At 48.3% G+C, this 18,218-nt stretch overlaps 1 protein-coding gene across 4 annotated transcripts in view; it reads left to right on the top strand.

The window, feature by feature from the left end:
- The first annotated feature begins 1,395 nt into the window (after window positions 1-1,395).
- The window catches only part of ASTN2 (astrotactin 2), a 1,008,266-nt gene continuing 991,443 nt past the window's right edge, over window positions 1,396-18,218 (top strand). For 3 of the 4 annotated variants that reach the window (XM_032164975.2, XM_032164974.2, XM_032164972.2), the window contains exon 1: window positions 1,396-1,947. In XM_032164975.2, the coding sequence (XP_032020866.1) occupies window positions 1,509-1,947 (439 nt within the window). In that variant the 5' untranslated portion in view covers window positions 1,396-1,508. The remainder of the gene's footprint in view (window positions 1,948-18,218) is intronic. The other variant, XM_032164973.2, reaches the window with a different exon arrangement.

Raw genomic sequence — 18,218 nt, 5'->3', positions numbered from 1 at the left:
TTGCTTTTTTCCTTATTTGCAGTGCTCTGCCTTTATCCAACGTTATTAAAAAATACATGATGAGAGAGGAGAAAAGCAATTTATATGAAGGGTTAAAGATAGACAAGGGGAAAGAGAGAAGAGGGAAGAGCTAAGAGAAAAGTGAATGCATAGAGACAGCACAAAAGGTGCAGATGGGTAAGCTAGACAGAGATGAGAAGTTGCTCACAAATTATAGGGAAGAAGCATTTATAAGATTAAAGTCAAGATGAGGAGGAAGGAAATGAATGCAGAGATGGAACAGAAAACAGAGACAGGGAAGATGAAGAAAAGTAGGGGAGTGGGGAAGGGGGTGCACGGGCACTTGACCCATGCAGAGGTGTCCGCTCCCTGGAGGGTCTCAGGTATGTGGGTCAGAGACAGAGTCAGTCCAAGACCAAAGGGTGCTGCATCTGAGGACCTAGCTCAACTTGAGTCTAGAAAGACTGCAGATGAAGAATTGGTGAGCACTCCCGTGCTCTGGGACTTGGGCAGAGGAACTAAAAGCCCCGGGAGCCAAGGACAGACAGAATAGTAGGTCTCTACCTCACACCCTTTTCAGGAATTTCACACAGAGAGCAGAAGCAGCCAAGTAGAGCTGCTCCAAGCTGGGAGCAGGGATCCAAAATAAAAAAGCGTGAGTGGGCTGGCTTGCAGGGCGGCAGCTAGGGGGCCAGAACAGCCCGGCTTCAGTCAGTTGGGGGGTCGGCGTTAGACGGTGGAGTTCGACGCCCCTCTGTCCGTTAGCAATTAGTGCTAGCACCAAGGCCTGGATGGAGGGGAGAGGAAGGTTTGCGGGCAGTAGGAAAATGAATGCAGGAGTTGTGGCCAAGTGGGTGGGAAGGGGGCTCTGAGGCTACAGGAAGTTATTTCAGAGACTCGAAAAGGGTAGGAGATTGGAAACAGGACTTGTTCTTGGGCCTGAGGGGAGACAAAGTTAAGTCTTGACCATCCAGGGGGCTCCCTATCCCCAAGAAGGCGGGGCCTTGAGCAAGGCTGGGCCAAGGCGCGCCCCCAGGTGCAGCCTCTGGGTTGAGCCGAAGGTGGGGTGAAGCCAGGAGAGCTGGGTTGAGTCAGGGGGGGTTTGGGGGGGGCCCGAGGGGGCCCTAAGTATTAGGAATTTGGGGAGTTTAGGGAGGGGTGTTGTGGTTAAAGAATGCTGTGAGGGCGGGATTGGGGGATCTTGGGAAAGGGGAGGGAGCCACTGGGACTTGCACGAGGCCGGGCGGAGCCTCCGAAACGCTCGGGGTCTGCGGGGGGAGCCGGAGACCGGGGACGGGCGGCGGGGCCTGGGGAGGCGGCGCGGGGGGGCGGTCCAGGGCCGATCGGGAGGCGGAGCCCGGAGCTGGGGGCTGCTGGCGAGCGGCTCTCTCCGCTCCTTAGCTCGGGCGTCCTGGTTCGCTTCGGCGTCCGCCGTCTCCGCCGCTGCCTCCTCTTCCTCCTTCGCCGCCACCGCCGCCGCCGCCCGCAGCACCGCAGCCCCTCCCGCCATGGCCGCCGCCGGCGCCCGGCTCAGCCCCGGCCCCGGCTCGGGGCTCCGGGGGCGGCCGAGGCTCCGCTTCCACCCGGGGCCGCCGCCACTGCTGCCGCTGCTGCTGCTGTTCCTGCTCCTGCTGCCGCCGCCGCCGCTGCTGGCCGGCGCCACCGCCGCTGCCTCGCGGGAGCCCGACAGCCCGTGCCGGCTGAAGACCGTCACGGTGTCCACACTGCCCGCCCTGCGGGAGAGCGACATCGGCTGGAGCGGCGCCCGCGCCGGGGCCGGGGCTGGGACCGGGGCCGGAGCCGCCGCCGCCGCGTCCCCGGGCTCTCCTGGCTCTGCCGGCACCGCCGCCGAGTCGCGCCTCCTGCTCTTTGTGCGTAACGAGCTGCCGGGGCGCATCGCTGTGCAGGACGACCTGGACAACACCGAGCTGCCCTTCTTCACCCTGGGTAAGGCTGGGCGCCGGCACGCGCTAGATCCCAAGGAACCCCGAGCCCCTGCGTGATGCCGGACGGGCGGGGGCGCCCTGGGGATCCCCGCCGGGGGCTGCCCCGAGTGGGGTTGGCAGAGGGTAGAGGAGGGGCCCGGAGGTCGCACAGGTGGTTGGAAAAGAGCATGGGGGAGGAGGTCCAGGAGAGCGCGCGGCGGGAGCCTGGGGGCGTGCCAACCCTCCCGCAGTGGGAACCTGCCCCTCTGCCTCTGAGTCCCGACCTGGAGCTCTGCTTGATCCAGCCCGGAAGCCGGAGACCCCATTCGCTGAAGGTGCTCTGGCTAGGGGCCGGAGCATCCCAGATCCTAAGCCAGTTGCAGGTCGAGCCGCCCACTTCTCCTCCGGGCACCATCACTGGCCACCCGCCGTCACCGCCCCCTCGCTCTCGCCTCGGAGTTGCGGGTTCTGCCCTTCCAGATGGATCTTCGTGAGAGTAGGAACGGAGTAGCTCCGTGTGGAATCGCTCAACCCGCAAAATCGTGGCTTTCGCATGGGCTGAGTGACCTTGGCCAAGTCGCTTCCCTTCTCTGAGCCTCAGTTTTGGCCATCTGTGAAATGGGGCTGGAGAGACTTGAGAGGTTGCTGAGAACTGGGATTCCGAGTCCGAGGTCTCCACGTTTAGAACCTCACTCTACCCCTGTTACCGCCTTCCCTTTCTACCCACCTCCCGACAGAGAGCAGGTTTGTCCTTTCAGCTCACTCCCTGGGATAATAATAATTACTTAAAGGCAAGAAAAAGGAGAGGAGAGGAGATGGGCGTGGGTTGGGGGCTCCAACGGAAAAGTTAATCAGAAAAGTTCGCCAGCAGCTTGCTGCCTGCTGGTTCCCTGCGCGAATCCCGGAGGAGTCGGCCCTTCAGTGGAGCTGTGGGAAGCGCGTCTGATTTCCCACCCGGGTAATTGATAGCTTAATTATCTCGGAGAGCGTTTACAAAAATGTTGTTCCCTTTAGCTCTCCCGCGCTCGCTGCTTGCTCGCTCTCCCCTCCCCTCTTGGGGGCGCGGGGCCTTATTGGTTGTCGGAGTCTGGCCAACAACAGCGCCCGTGAGGCGCCAGGGGCTCGCCCAGACCCGGAGCTCTTCTTCCCCGGGTCTTTTCCTCGGCGGGATCCGCCTCGGGCACCGCAGGGTGACGGGCCTTCCAGGTGAGAACATTTACGATCCCTGAACTTCCGAGGTTAACTCCTTGCTCGCCTGAAAAGACCCACAGAATAATCAGCGGACTAAGCTCCACTCTCCTGGTAGCCCTGATATTGTTAAAAGTATTTTTGTGACCCACTCCCCATCCTTTCATGCTACCACCTCTGGGGATTTGAGCGAGTGCCAGTGGTTCTCCCGCTCTGAGCTTGAACCTCGGGGTTCGAGCCCCTGTACCCGCCCTCGCAGGCTGTAACCTGAGCGTGCCGAGCGTTCCGGGAGGCGAGGCAGCGGAGCGCCCTGCAGATTCCCCGGGGACTCCCCGCGGCGGCGCGTCTGGGGTGCGACGCACCAAGCACACACACACACACACACACACAAACCAGTAGCTCTTCCCACGTGCACCCGTGGGGCTGCCCATGTCCGAGAAAGGGAAGGAGGGTGGAGGTGGTGTTCCTTAGAGCGCCGGCGGACTAACCTCATGCTCACAGCTGGCTCTTGCCACCTCCCCGTGGGGAAGGGTCTTTCTGGAGACACAGAAGGTATCCCTTCACTACCACTTCCAATCCTGCCCTTCTCCCTTCATCCTTTAGATCTCTCTACTCCGGGGTACTCTGAGAGATGAGGGGTGGAAATCCTCCCGACCCCCAAATGGCCATTCAAGTGAAGGGATGAGACGGTCCTTGGGTATGGCCTGACTTGGCAGTGAGGACCACAGAGCATTTCAAGTCTTCGAGGATATGGAGGACCTGGTCCAGCCATCTAGATAGGTGCCCCGGGATTCCTGGAACTGACAATCTTTGCCATTTTTAACTTTGGCTTTCAAACAGGATGGGTGCCTGTGAGCCTGGGACAAGCTGAGTGAGGAATTAGAAGTCTTAATTCCCCCAGGACCCATGTGTTGCTTGAGAGTCTCCTGGCAACAACCTGCACATGGAGTCTTCCCCCTCCTCTGATTCACGGTCCCTGAGCCTGGTAGCTTGGGACCCTCTGCCCCTTGGAGAGCACGGGGCTGGCATCCTTGGCAGCGCTGAGCCCTTTGGATGCATGCGGGGGATTGGGTTCTTGCCTCCTCCTTTTCCCCCTAGCGCCCTGGGCTGGCAGCTTTAGGCGCTCTCAACGGGGATTTGGCTAGCGAGGTAGTCACCAGATGGCTGGGTATAGCAGGAGCTGTGTAGGGAGACGTGGGATTTTTATTTGTGTTGGTCTTCGACTGTTTGTGTGTAAACAGGGAGTGCACAATGAGCTCTGGGAGGGCCTAGCTGGCCGGAAATGAGAGTTGGTGCCCGCTGGGGGTTGGGGGGGAGGGGTGAGGTGGGGGTGGTGGTAGGGGTGGGGTTGGGGCTGATACTATGAGTCATTTATGGCCATCTATTTCTAGTGTCCCAAGGCAGCCCCATCCCATCCCCAGACTTTTAAACATCCTGCCTAGCGTTTGCCTCTGGCGAATTGGGCAGCTTTCACTATCAGCTTGTCAGTTCAGGGGATTCGGACATGGCCAGTGCCACAGCTGGGCATGCAAAGTTGGTAAATGCCAAACTGCCAATAGTGGGGAGTGTGGAGCCACCACTAGGGGGTGATGGTGTCCACCAAAGCCCTCTGGTCACTTTGGGTCCTGGGACCAGAATTAGTGGTGGTAAACCATCCCTAGTATTAAAGGGGGACAGACAAAAAGGAGAATTCTCAGTTTACTCAAACTCCAGTGGGGGACCTCAAGGTAATTTTGCACGCACTATCTCCCATCTGCATGCACCAAGGTCAACTTCATACTTAACCCTGCCTCCCTCCATTCTGCCTCTTTTGTTTCAGTGAGCAACTATTATTGATAATGCCCAGACTGGAAGCAAGTCTTTTTTTTTTTTTTCAGATCCTTTCCTTTTTGTATTTCTAGTCTCCCTATCAAATTTCAGCCTGCCTTAAGTAGATGGAAGTTTCCTTCAGATGTGAACTATCTCCAAAGTTTTTTTGCCTGGGACTCTTCTTTAGAATCTGATTATAAGTCAATGACATTGACAAAGTGAGTCTCCCTGAAAGTGATCAAAGAATAGCAAATAGTTATTGAATCCTTAATGTGATGCTAAGAGCTTTCTTCCTGCCTTATATTCTTAATTCACATAACATATATGAAGTGGGCTCTACTGTTACTCCCATTTGCCAGATGAGGAAGTATTTTTAGAGAGATCAAACACCTAATCCAAAGTCACGCCACGGATAAATAGCAGACCTGGAACTGGAATCCTGGTCTGCCAGACACCTACATTCTTGTAGGTTGCTAAACTGGCATTCTGAACCAAATATGAAGTTTATGCAGGTTATGGTGCTGAGTAGAGAGGGATAACAATCATCAAGGTTGTTAGATAAGAGCTTTTCTCCAAAGGAACTTCAGCTACCTTGGTGAGCTGACCTATGTAAGTTTGAAAGTGAAACATGAGTTAAATGACATCCAATGACCTTTCCAGCTCAAAGTTTCATGGCTCTTGGATGTCAAAGGGCATTTTATTTATTGGTGCCAATGAGTGATGGAGATGATACATTCTGTAGCATCAGGGAAGGAAGGCATCTCTGTAGACTTGGAGAAGACTGGGGACACTTTCTGGACCGGAAAGAACCTGAACTAGGCCTTGGAGGATTTAATAGGCAAAATGAGGAAAAGTTGAATGCTAAAATGCAGCTTAGAAATTTAACGCTGGTTAGGATCTGGAAATCTCAGCTCTGGCTCACTGTGACCTTGAATAAGTCATTTATCCCCCAGAGCTTCAATTCTCTGTGCTGCAATATGAGTGGGTAGATGAGCTCTAAAATAATCCTTTCGTGTAAAGATTCTATGAACTTGAAGTGCCCTGACCTACTCCATGACTCTGATAGCTCATCTTGCTTTGTACTGTCTGTTTTCCTTTACTGGTAACATGAGGGTGGTGGGAAGGACTGATAGAAAAGAAATAATTTGAGCAGGAACAACTCCCAGCCCAGGGCTTCTAAGGTGAACCTGCATGTCATTCAGTCCTCACTTACCTCCAAGCAGCCCCTGGGGTCTGCTTGTGGATTTAGCTTTCATGCCCACAGGTAGGGAAATGTCATCCTTTCTGCTGTGCTTGATAGTGGTCAGGCAAGACTGTTTACCACCTGCTTTGATTCAGCAAAAGCAGGAAAAAGCAATAAAATTGAATAAGCATTCATTGTCAACATTTGTTAGTAATTTGCTTTGCCATATCAACCTGACAGGAGAGGCGTGTGCTCTGTATTTGGGGGAGGGAATGTGAAGAAAGAAAAGCTATTCATTAGTCTGTGTTTAAGTACACCTGCATGCATAGAGCTGGTGGGGTCCCAAAGGACCGTCCCAAAGGATGCTTTATGCAAGAAGCTGATGCCCTGGAACAAGGAGGAAGATACGGTTTGAAATGCCAACTTGTTCAGGTCAGCAAGTGTGCCTTGAAGGAGTGAGGGGCCAGGAACCTGACCAGAAGAATTGTTGGGAGAAGGGAGTTTAGCCACGGAGGGCTGGAGAAGCTTCCTTTAAAAATGTCAGCAATGAGCTGAGTGTGGTGGCTACTTGGGAGGCTGAAGCAGGAGGATCGCTTATGCCCAGGAGTTTGAGTCTTCAGTGAGCTGTGCCCATACCACTGTACTCCAGCCTGTGTGGCAGGGGGAGACCCTGTCCCTAAAGAAAAGTCTACACAAATTGAGAGTATGTTTTCTGTTGGAGAAGCGGAGGGTGTCTGATTCTAATGAATGTCTTGAAAGATCTGAGAGGATAGAGCTGAGCCCTACAGGAGGCTGTGTCCCCTGGAGCTGTCCAACAACCCAGTATGCTGACCCCTAATGGTAATACAATCCACCTTATAGGTATTCAAGCACAGACTGGACCTCTGTTTGGCAGGCATTCGAAGAATGGACCCATATCCTTGCAGACAGTTGTATACCCTTATTGCTTTCTGATTTGGTTCTAAAGATGGACAATGAGTGCTTACTCAATTTTGCTTTTACCTCCTTTTGCTGAATCAAAGCAGATGGTAATTTTTTTGGAGGGAGGAAAAAATGCTTACAAATAGTCATGAGCTGTGTCTTCTCTAGGGGTTTCTGACCACAGAATGTTCATTAGCATCAATTCCACTGTTCTTTTCTTATGTGTGAGAGAAAGATTCTGGGATGGAGAAGCAAGAAAATTTGATTTCTTGAAACAAAGATAGGATTAAAACAATGTATGTTATTTCTTCATTTGGTCACCAAGTCCCTTACTGCTAATTGAGGTATTTGGGTAGCAGTCAAACTTCAAGTTCCCATCTTGGTGTGATGGTCTAGGTTTCCGGGACATTGTAAACAAGGGTCTTGGGCGAGGTGGTGTTTAGTGGCCTCTGATCTAATCTTCTACTCTTTTCTACTCACTTCCCTTACTCCATACCCTACCCCACTTCTTTCCATCTCAAAGCCGATGAAATTTATTTAATGCTTAGGGTAGAGTGACATATGTTGTCTCCCCTCAGAAAGTACTATGTTACTGAGACTGTATAGGGCAGAGAGAGGGGAGAGTTCATTTCAACCATTAGCAAGGCTTAGATTTGGTCAAGGTGGACCAGATTTGCTATTTCTTGGGGGGTCAGTGATACCCACCTAGGCAGCAGAGCTCTGCAAGCTTTGGTGTGACCCATGGCTTGATCATTTTCCTGAACTGGGCCCTCAGTCTGCAAAATTACTCTGATTTTAATTTATAGCAGGTGCAGCAGGAGGATTGACTAGGCCTTTGGCTGGCAAGGCCTCCTGCTTCTCACCTCCTTGCTTTGTTATTCACTTTTGTTATTCACTAAGCCTTGTTTGCCATAGGCCATTGTGAACCTGTGTGATGTGGGGAGAGGAGGATAGACTGACAGCGACCTCTTGAATGAAGTCTGGAAAACTGTCACCGCAATCGTCGACTTTGATGGGCTCCCAGCATCACAGACTCACAGAGCATTGAATTCAACCCCTCCATTTTATATGGTAACACTGAGGCCTAGACGAGGGATGAAGCCTACCCTACAGTCCAAATTTAAGCCCAGTTGTCTTGAAGCCCACACTGCCTCTTTCTATCACATTGCTGGGCCTCTCACAGGAGTCTTTGGGTTTAAACATATCACAGATTCTACAAGTTAGTTCAACATCATAAAGGGGGACACTCTTTCCTTTTCCCCCTGCCAAAAAAAAAAAATCTACAAGGAAAAATCTCCTTAGGGAAATTGAATTGGTTTTCCTGCCTGAGTATCCAACTGATTGGCTCCAGTCTATCCTAAGCACCTGAGCTGATGGGTTTTGTTCTGGGGCAGAAGGAAGCCTCACTGCCTCTCACCCTAGCTGCCTTTGGGGATGGGTGGGGGAAGTCTGCTCTTTTCCAGGAAAGGAAAAAAAGAGTCAGGTTTAACCTTGGGGTGGAGCAGCATTAGAGGAGGCTTCCTTTCCAGAGCTGATACTCTCCCAAGTTCTCATACTGACCAGCTAGTGGCAACAAAAGATTAACTATAGTGAGAGAGAGCGAGCTGGTTTTTTCTTTCCTTGCAATGGAACAGACAGCCTTTCTGCCCCCAGAAAGAAGCAGGCAGCGATGCTCAATGAGAGTTGAGCACTTGCTCTCTCCTTTCACTGGCTTTTCTCTACTGACTATAGCTCTTTTGGACAATAGCCCCCCAAAAGAACTCCCTTTTGAATGGAAAAGGAGTGGGTGGTGACTACACAATGCAAGACTCAAAACTGAAATATGTGTAGCTTTCTTACTAGCATACTAGAATATGTAAGCATCCACGTCTGTGAGTTGAAATTTGACAAGGATGTGGTAGGTTACAAACTATGAAGGGAAACTACTTCTTCATCCCCAGTGCTGCAGTCACTGTCAAGCTCAGGCCTCAACACTTCTCTCTACTACAATTTCAACAGTCAATGCACTGGTCTGTCTACCTCTAGTCTTATCCCCTCTGATCCGTCCTCTGTACTTGCAGACAAAGTGATTTTATTAAAAGCCCAAATCTGATAATGGCCACCCTCTTGTAAAGCACTTCACTCTTTCCCCATTGTTCTGAAGATGATGAATTTCCCCCTTCCTATTGTAGTAGTACAAGGTCCCTCCCTGATCACACTCTGCCAGATTGTTCTTTACTAAGAGCCCTTCCTTCTTATTCGGCACCTCTACCTCACCACCCGCTGGGGAAATTCCTTCTTGCTTTTCAAGACCGAATTCAGGTGTCAACTTATTTTTGAAGCCTTTTCTGACCCCTCCGCACCAGAGTTGAACACTCTGAGCCTTGGTGCCCACTATCAATAAAGACTGCTATAATCATAGCCAGGCCCTTTGAATCACTGAGCACCAGTGATGTGAGAGGCACTGTTCTATGTGCCTAGGATACATCAGAGAACAAAAGACAAAGATCTCTGCATTCAGAGAGCTTTTATCCCTCTGTGTTTGTGTGTGTGTGTGTGTGTGTGTGTGTTGGGGACAATGACAACAGACATAATAAATTATGTAGTACGTGAGAAGATGAAAAATTCTATGGAAAAGGGAAAAAACTAAGGGAAAAGAGAATTGAGAGTTCTGAGATAAGGAGATGGGTTTTAATATTAAATAGGATAGAATGAGAAGAGCTTATTGAGAATGTGAGATTAGAACAAAGGCTAAAAGAAAGGGAAGGAGTTAGCCAAGCAGCATCTAGGAAAAGCACATTCCAGGCGGAGAACAGCTCCTAGCTAGATAATCCTAGCTGATTATCTAGCTTAGGAGCACACCTGGACCTTTCAAGGGACAGCATGAAGGTCTGTGTGGCTGGAATATAGTGAACAAGTGGTGGTGGAGGAGAGGGGGTGGCAGGACAGGACGTCAGAGAAGAAAAGAACAGTCATGTAGGGCTGTACAGACTACTGTCAGGATTTGGGCTTTGACTCTGAGTGAAATCAAGAGCTCTGCAGAATTTTAAGCAAAACAGTGCCAAGGTCTGACTTATGTTTCAAAAGAATTCCCTACGCTGCTCCGTACAGGACCAATGATGGGTGCAGGAAAGCCTGAAGGAGTCTCTACTGATGAAAAGTAATGGTGGCTCGGAGCAGCGTGGGACCAGAATTTACACTGTGTGTTTCCTCATCTGTCTCACGCTGTTTGCCTATGTACCCTGTGAGCAGCTAACGTACCTCCTTCATCTCTGTGGCTGTGGTTACTCACCCTTTACTTGGCACATTGTAGGTGTACAGGAGATCTTAGAGAACTGGAACTCTGTGTTTGCTAAGTGTCATCCCAGAATCCACAGTAGACAAAACTTGAGATGGGCTGAAATTGCACTCCCCTGTTAAGGGTGAGCCTAAACACCATCCATCCCACAGAGCCTTCCCTTTCTAAGCACCCATAGCCATTGCTGCCACCTTCTCCTGTCTCCTGATTATTTTGGGGTGATTGCAGGATGGCTAATGAGAACAATGTGATTAGAGGAAAGATCATTGTGTTTGGAGAAGACTCTGTCTTGAGCAGCTTGGAAACCAGGTAAATGATTAGAATCTTTGCATTGTAGCAAACAAAGAGACAATACAAGTTTCAGGGAAATGATACACCATGGTTCCAGGATTATCACATATCAGAAATGGAAAAATTTAGGACATTATCTAATTGAAACACTTCTATATAAAGATGGGGAAATCAAGGTCACCAAGCCTGTGGTAAAGCAGATGCCAGATCCCAGATCTACTGACCCCTATGTGTTTTCCTTCCATCTTAGGGAAGGGCACCTGGGAAACTGGGGACAGGAGGAGTTGGAATTCCAGAGTTGTAGTGTAACTGGACTTGATCATCCTACATAGGATAGGCTATGAAAACCGTGACCATTTTATGTAACATGTACTATGTCCCAGGTGCCATGATGGTACATTTGTTATCTATTCTTTCTACAGTGCTGAAGGACAGATTTGGCTCATCCCATGTTACAGGGTGAGTTCTGAGGCTTAGAGGAGTGAAGGAACCTACCCAAGATCACACAGCTATTATACAGCTAAGCTCAGTCCAAACCCAGGTCTGCCTGGTTCCATAGTCTATGTTCTGTCTGCCTTGTATGCCACATAGAACAAGAGATGCTCTCACATTTTCATCTCTAGACTTTTTTTACTTCTTATGTCATCCTCTTCTGATTACCAAGAAGTTGCAGGCGTTTCTTATATAGGAACTTCAGGTGTGACAGCCTCACAGGCCCAAGGGACTGAGCACCTTGTTCTGTGCTGCCAGGAGCTGACTCAGCAGCTCCCCAGGCCCCTTTGCTTGCTCCTTGCTGCTTCGCCGAGACAGCATCAGGCCTTGTCTCATACTCTCCAGAGGCCTCTTGTTATTCCTGGACCCACTTGACAAGCAAACTCCTATGTTTCTGTACCTTCTTGGTTTCCTCTCTCCTTCCCTCCCTCTATTCTTTCCACCTTCTCTCCTTTCTTCCCCATCCCCTTTCCTTCTTTTTTTTTCCCCTTTTCTTCTTTCCTCCCAACTCTTAGAGAGTTGTCACCTCATGCTCTGCCAAGTGTTTACTGGGGGACCGGTGATCTTGTCCTCTGAGAAATTTGTATAAGCTCTGTGTCCTTTTTTGGGAAATGATCAGGGTGTCCTGGTGTCTGAGATGTAGCTGCTATCTGGCTGGGTGAACTTGCTTCTCACTCCTGCTCACCTCTGGTCAAATTTTTCCACTCAGTACTCCTTAGCATCATTGTGCAGTTTTTGTGTTTCCTCCTTGAATATGGGATCTATATTATACATACATACACACACACACAATATATTATAATGCTGTAAAAATCCAAATATATAGTGTATCCTTCTAGATTATTAGAATGAGGTGAAATGATGCCTTTGAGATCCATCTCAACTCCTTCATCTATGTAGCGAAGACAAGTACATTTTCCAAGGTCCTGCAGCTAATCCACAGCACAACCAAGTCTCCACCTCAGGTCCTCTGACGGTGGCAGTGTGCTAGAGTGGGAGTTTTGCCAGGTCTGAGGAACAAAAGCTCTGGGATCAAATCCTGGATGTGCTAATTCCTAGCTTTAGATTTATGTGTGCCACTTCTCTGAGCCTCTGCTTACCCATCAATAACATGAAGAAAACATAATAGTCACTTAGTTTTGGAGAGCCCTCCATAACCACATTTTAGTCAGCACTGGGCGCTGTGCTAACTTTTTACTTACACTAAGCTGTGTGATCCTTATGGAGATAGTGTGTGCAAAGCACCTAGCGCAGCGTCTGGCACACAGCTTGGGCTCTGTGCCTCTTCGCCACCTGGAATCCTTTTTTTGGAAGGAGGTGGAGGTATGAATCAATAATGAATGTAAATTTCCTTTCCCCTCCCCCTCTTTCCACTCCCTCATGCTCCTCTTATCCCTCCTCTCTCTACCTCCCCTCCTCCCCAGCAAGGCAAAAAAGGATGAAATTGACCATTGATGTCTGCTCCTTCTCTTGGAGCTGGGGGAAGCTGGGGGAAGCAGGGAATTCCGGGGTTGTTTGAGGACAGTTGGGACAGAAGAGCTCTTAGAGACTGAGTCTAAGGCAGGTGGGTGTTGTGGGAGCAGGCGGGGCAGAATCCTCTCCCTTCTGGTGGTGGCTGGCTGACAAAGCCTTGCTCTCATGCACCCAGGGAAGTCACGAGTGGCTTTGCAAGCAGCCGAAAAGGGAAGGAACATTTCCATTAGCAGAATCAGCAGTAAAGAGATTTCCAGTCACAGTAATAGCTGCATTTGGGGGAATCATTTCAGTGGTGGCTGTGGGCGGAGGAGGGAAGGGGGTGGGGCATCGGGGGGAAGGCACAGGAAGATGTCTGGTCTACTTGCACAGAGCTGGGAGATAGCACCAAATGAGAGCCAGGTGCCAGACAGGGTGACTATTCAGGAGCAGGACTGGTCCTTTGACAAACATTCTGGATTCCCTATTGTCCTCCAAATGGACAGAGCTCCATTCTAGAGGGTCCCCATGGGAGGGTGCACAGTTATTCAATGCTTCCTTTCCTCTGATTATCTGAATTACTCTTTTCAAGACTTTTACAGCCAGCAGCAACTTGTTTGGCTCCCAGGATTTGTAGGTGGAAGAGTTCCCAGATTATTTAACCCAGGCTTTCCTCAAGTTAGCTGCTCATCAGGATCACCGTAGACCTCAGGCTCTCAAGGCCAGACCTGCTGAGGCTCCTGGGGAGAGGCCTGGGAATCTGAACTTCAGCAAGTGTATTGACACCCTGGCCTGTACCTAGAAAACCTTTGTGAAGTGAAGCCCTGTGAGAAGCTCTTCAGCCTCGTCCTCCAATGTTCCTTTCCTCCCGCGAGGCTCTAGCCTCATTAATGACTTGCAAATGTCTGAGGGTAACATGCTCATTCTCTTCTCTCTGTTTAGATTGTTTTTGTATTCCTCGTTCACCTGGCCAGCTCCTAGACTTAGCTCTAGCATCTGCTCTAAGGGGTGTCACCTCTAAGAAGCCTTCTCTTTCTCCTCTTGGGCTTAGGTTTCCTTTTCCTGTAGACCTATATACCCTCCATCACACCACCACCACCACCCCACCCCAGTCCCTATAGGGTTGCTATATTTAGCAAATAAAAATACAGGATGCCAAGTTAAATTTAAATTTCAGATAAAAAATGAGTACTTGTTTAGTATAAGTATGTTCCATGCAGTATTTTGGACATACTTATACTAAAAATGTCTCGCTGACTATCTGAAATTCAAAGTGAACTGAGCGTCCTTTATTTTATTCAGAAGCCCGTAGGAAACCTGTGTTTCTCTCCTTCTTGTCTGGGATCACACTATTGATGTGTGATTTGCCTCCCAACCCTGCTTTACCCACATCTCCCCATCTCAGGAAATCAAACAATTATTAGCCCAGTTTTTCAAGCTAAGCAGTCATTCTTCATCCTTTTCCTTGCCTCTCATCCTTTCAGTCAGCTAACCCTGATGGTTTTGCTTCTAAAATGATTTTCAGGCAGGGTGCGGTGGCTCACGCCTGTAATCCCAGCTCTTTGGAGGCGGAGGCAGGCAGATCACTTTAGGTCAGGAGTTTGAGACCAGCCCGGCCAATATGGTGAAACCCCATCTCTACTAAAAATATAAAAATTATCCGGGTGTGGTGGCAGGTGCCAGTAATCCCAGCTACGGAGGAGGCTGGGGCAGGAGAATCTCTTGAACCTGGGAGGTGGAGATTGTAGTGAGCTGAAATCGTGCCACTGCACTCCAGTCTGGGTGGCAGAACAAGACTCTGTCTCAAAAACAACAAGAAAAGATTTTCAGAATTAAATTTTCATAGTTTCCACTGGCATCACCTTCATCCAAGCTGCCATCCTTTCCCACATCAGCCTCCTAACTGCTCTTCCTGCTGCCTCTCCATTCTCTGTCCTTTCTTTATGCCATACTATATATAGCCCACGGGCCAAATCTAAACAATTGCTTGTTTGTTTTTTTAGCTCATAAGGCTATTAACTTTTTAAAAATAGTTGACAGAAAGTCAAAAGAAGAATATTTGTTGATGTGACAATCATACGAAATTCAGATGTCAGTATCTATAAATAAAATTGTACTGGAACACAGCCACACTCCTTTGTTTATGTGTTGCCTGTGGCTGCTTATGGTCTATAATGACAAAGTCAAGCAGTGGCAATAGCGAGCGTCTAGCCTGCAAAGCTTAAAATATTTATTAACTGGCCCTTTACAGAAAACGTTTGCCAACCTCTGCTTACACAGTTGCCAGAGTGATGTCTTCCAAAAAATAAATTATATTTTGCCACTCCCCTGTTTATGGCCTGCAATTGTTTCTCATTGTTTTTAGGATAAAATCCTCATTCTTTTTCAGTGTCTGCAAAATCCTAAATAATTTGCCTTTTTCTCTGAGTTGCCTTCTACCATTTCCTCCCTTGCTCACAAAACTCAAATATTACCTCCTCCAAGTAGTCTTCTTGGACCAAAGTAGCACCCTTATACACCACACTCTCAGCTATCTCAATTATTTTTAAAAGCCTTTACCTGACAGATATTTGGAGGCAGGGAGTGTGTCTTGTTCATCATTTTGCTCCCTCAGCTACATAGTTGAGGAACATCACATAGTAGGTTCTGAGTAGATATTTCCTGACAAAATGGGCAGAAATCGGGGTGATAGTTTGTGAACACCACTTCTGATGGATCACTACCTCATCAGGTTGTTCTGTTGTTTATTAGGAGGAGGATTCAGGAGCTAAAGTTTATAAAGTATGTTCAGCAGTACCCAGCACTTAGTACAAGCTACCTATGTGCTTGTTAAGTACACAAAAGTAAATAAGCCTGTACCTTAATCCCTAATACCAGCCTCCTCCCTACCTCTTTTGCAGCTGGAGAGAGCTTAGGATCACTCAAAGCAAGTCATGTGGGTAAAGATCTCATGGAACCCAGATGCAGTGTAATATGGTAGAGAAGACTAGAACTAGGAATCGTGGGTTTTGGTCCCAGTTCTGCTGGGTGTCTGTGGTCAAGTCTCTTCCTCTTTCCAGGCTTTCCCTCATCTCTAATGTGATGAGATTAAACTAAGTGATCCTAGGAGCCCAGGAGGGAGAGAAGGGTTCCCTCTGGGAAGTTCTGAGGCTGGAGTTACAGTTAGATAAAGCTTTCTCCTTTCCTTCTCTCTCTATCCTTTCTGGGGCCTCTGAAGATCAAACACTCAGCTCTGAACCCAGGTGCGACTAGAGTTTTCAAGCCCAGTCTCGCACTAATTTATTAGGGAAGCTTCTTCAATTACTTTCTCTCTAGCCTTCCCCAGGGAGGGGGACTGCCCAAAGTAACCAATTATCGGTCTGCCAATGGCAGGGTTCCTACTGTCCCTCCCTCCCCTCTTTTCTCTCTCTCTTTTATTGTGCTGACCTCTTTAATCCATCTCTCCAAACCACAGAAGCCTCTAGGGAATTGCGCCCCCCCCCCCCCCCCCCAAACTCACCTGCCTCCCTGCTTCCAGAAGGGAACAGAAGTTCTGTCCTCCCCACAAAAGGACAGCAGGTGGAAAGGCTGATGGCTGAGAAAGGGCAGCTGCAGAGCTAGGATAACCAAACAGGTTTTGCAAGTCTGGTAAGTACACAACTGTGCTGAATTTGGAGGTTGTGCCTGGAGTCTAGTCCTGTTTCTGCCATTGATTTGCTGTGTGACCTTAAATAAATGGCAGTCCTTTTTATGACCTCAGGGAAGATTAAGTGAATATTGTAAGAGCCAGGTCTCCTTCAGGAAAACAGGGAAGATTGGGCTGCATAGGCTACTCCAAGAGAGAGGAGAAATCATCCAGTCTGGTTTGCTGCAGAATCCCATGTGCCTACAGATGTGCCCATCATATAGTAGATAATAAATATTTGTTGAATGAATAAATGAATAATCAGTGGAAACTATGTTTGGCCATACTGCCACTGTCCACTTCTGTATTCATGATGGACATTGCTAATCAATAACTTAATGATAGCCTGAGATTCTTTCTCAATGCAATGCCTCATCAGTCACTACCAGTCATTTGGGATTAGCATAGGGGATGAATTTTATTCTCATTTCCTAGTCTAAATCAGTTCAACCCAAAAACCTTGGCCTCTCTGCCTGGTGTTAATACCTTTTAGTAATTCTTCAGCAGTCCTTCCATCCCAGACACTTTGCTGGATCTCTAGTGGTATAGAAAAGCAGGGTGCTCATAAACTATTGGGATAATAACATTTGTACTTTTGGACTTATAAAACCCCTTTCTATGACTATTTTTAGTAAAACTGCATTACAGATGAAGAAATGGTCATTCAGAGGAATTTATTGCATAAGGTCAGTAGTAATGGGATTAGCTGCATTTATTTTAAAAAGGAAACTTTGTATCACTGTCATCAATGAAACACCAAAATAACTTGCAGTAAATGAAAGATAGCCTGCAAAAGTAAGTATGTCTCTATTGAAGTTAAAAACAAACAAACAAACAAAAAAACACTCACGTGCCGTCTAAATTCATCTCTGGTTCAATACATGGAAAACGTTGATCGACCCAAGCACAGAGACGAAGATAGTCCTCTAAAATTCAAATTTTGCTCACTTAAATGTCAGATTATCTTTAATATATATATTTTAAAAATATGTTTTCTGCCTCATAACTACCATCTTTTAAGATCCAGCGTGAATATTCCCTCAATCCTTCCAAGATGACTTTCCTGGCTCCCCCAAAACAGTTATTTCCCAAGCATTTTGTATATTCAGTGCAGTCAGTATTTTCATAGAAATATTGTTGATTGCATGTCTGCCTTTCTTGTTAGTATGTAAGCTTTCTAAGTTAAACATCATTTCTCTTTAATATCTGTAACTCCAGCAGAGAGTACACGCGTGTTTATTGAATTTCCAACCTTAATTTTACATTTTGGGCCGGGCGCGGTGGCTCACGCCTGTAATCCCAGCACTTTGGGAGGCCGAGGTGGGCAGATCACAAGGTGTTCAGGAGATCAAGACCATCCTGGCCAACGTGATGAAACCCCATCTCTACTAAAAATACAAAAAATTAGCTGGATGTGGCAGCGCATGTCTGTAGTCCCAGCTACTTGGGAGGCTGAGGCAGGAGAATTGCTTGAACCTGGGAGGCGGAGGCCGCAGTGAGCCAAGATCGCGCCACTGCATTCCAGCCTGGGTGACAGAGCAAGACTCCATCTCAAAAAATATTAACAGAAAGAATACGAGGTTGTTGTAACACATTAATGCGATTCGGGGATATTATAAAGGAAAACCTGATAGTCTCTCCTCCACCCAAACTCATTCCTCAAAGGTGGCCATGACGAACAGTTTGCTGGAATGCTTATGGAACGTGGAATAGATATGTTTGTGAACAGCCACCTTTGGTGCCACAGAGGGGAAGAGATTTGTCCAAGGTCATTCTGAAGTTTCTTGCAGGCGGCGCAGAGATATTGATAAAATTGTCTTTTCGTTAGGGCACTGGTTTCTATAGCTGGCCTCCATGATAGATCAGGGGAGTATGAGTTGCTCTGGATTTCTTTTACAGAGGTACTCCACTCTTACCTGCCTGTAACATTGGAGCTTCAATTTCATCTGAACGAAACATTCATTTAGACATCTAAAAAACGTTTTAGAAGGATGGCACTATGTCCAAACCACAGCG

The sequence above is a fragment of the Hylobates moloch genome, unplaced genomic scaffold, assembly GCF_009828535.3.
Source record: "Hylobates moloch isolate HMO894 unplaced genomic scaffold, HMol_V3 SCAFFOLD_10, whole genome shotgun sequence".
Lineage (NCBI taxonomy): Eukaryota > Metazoa > Chordata > Mammalia > Primates > Hylobatidae > Hylobates > Hylobates moloch.
The sequence above is the reverse complement of the archived record's forward strand: the minus strand, read 5'-3'. Positions and strand labels throughout refer to the sequence as shown.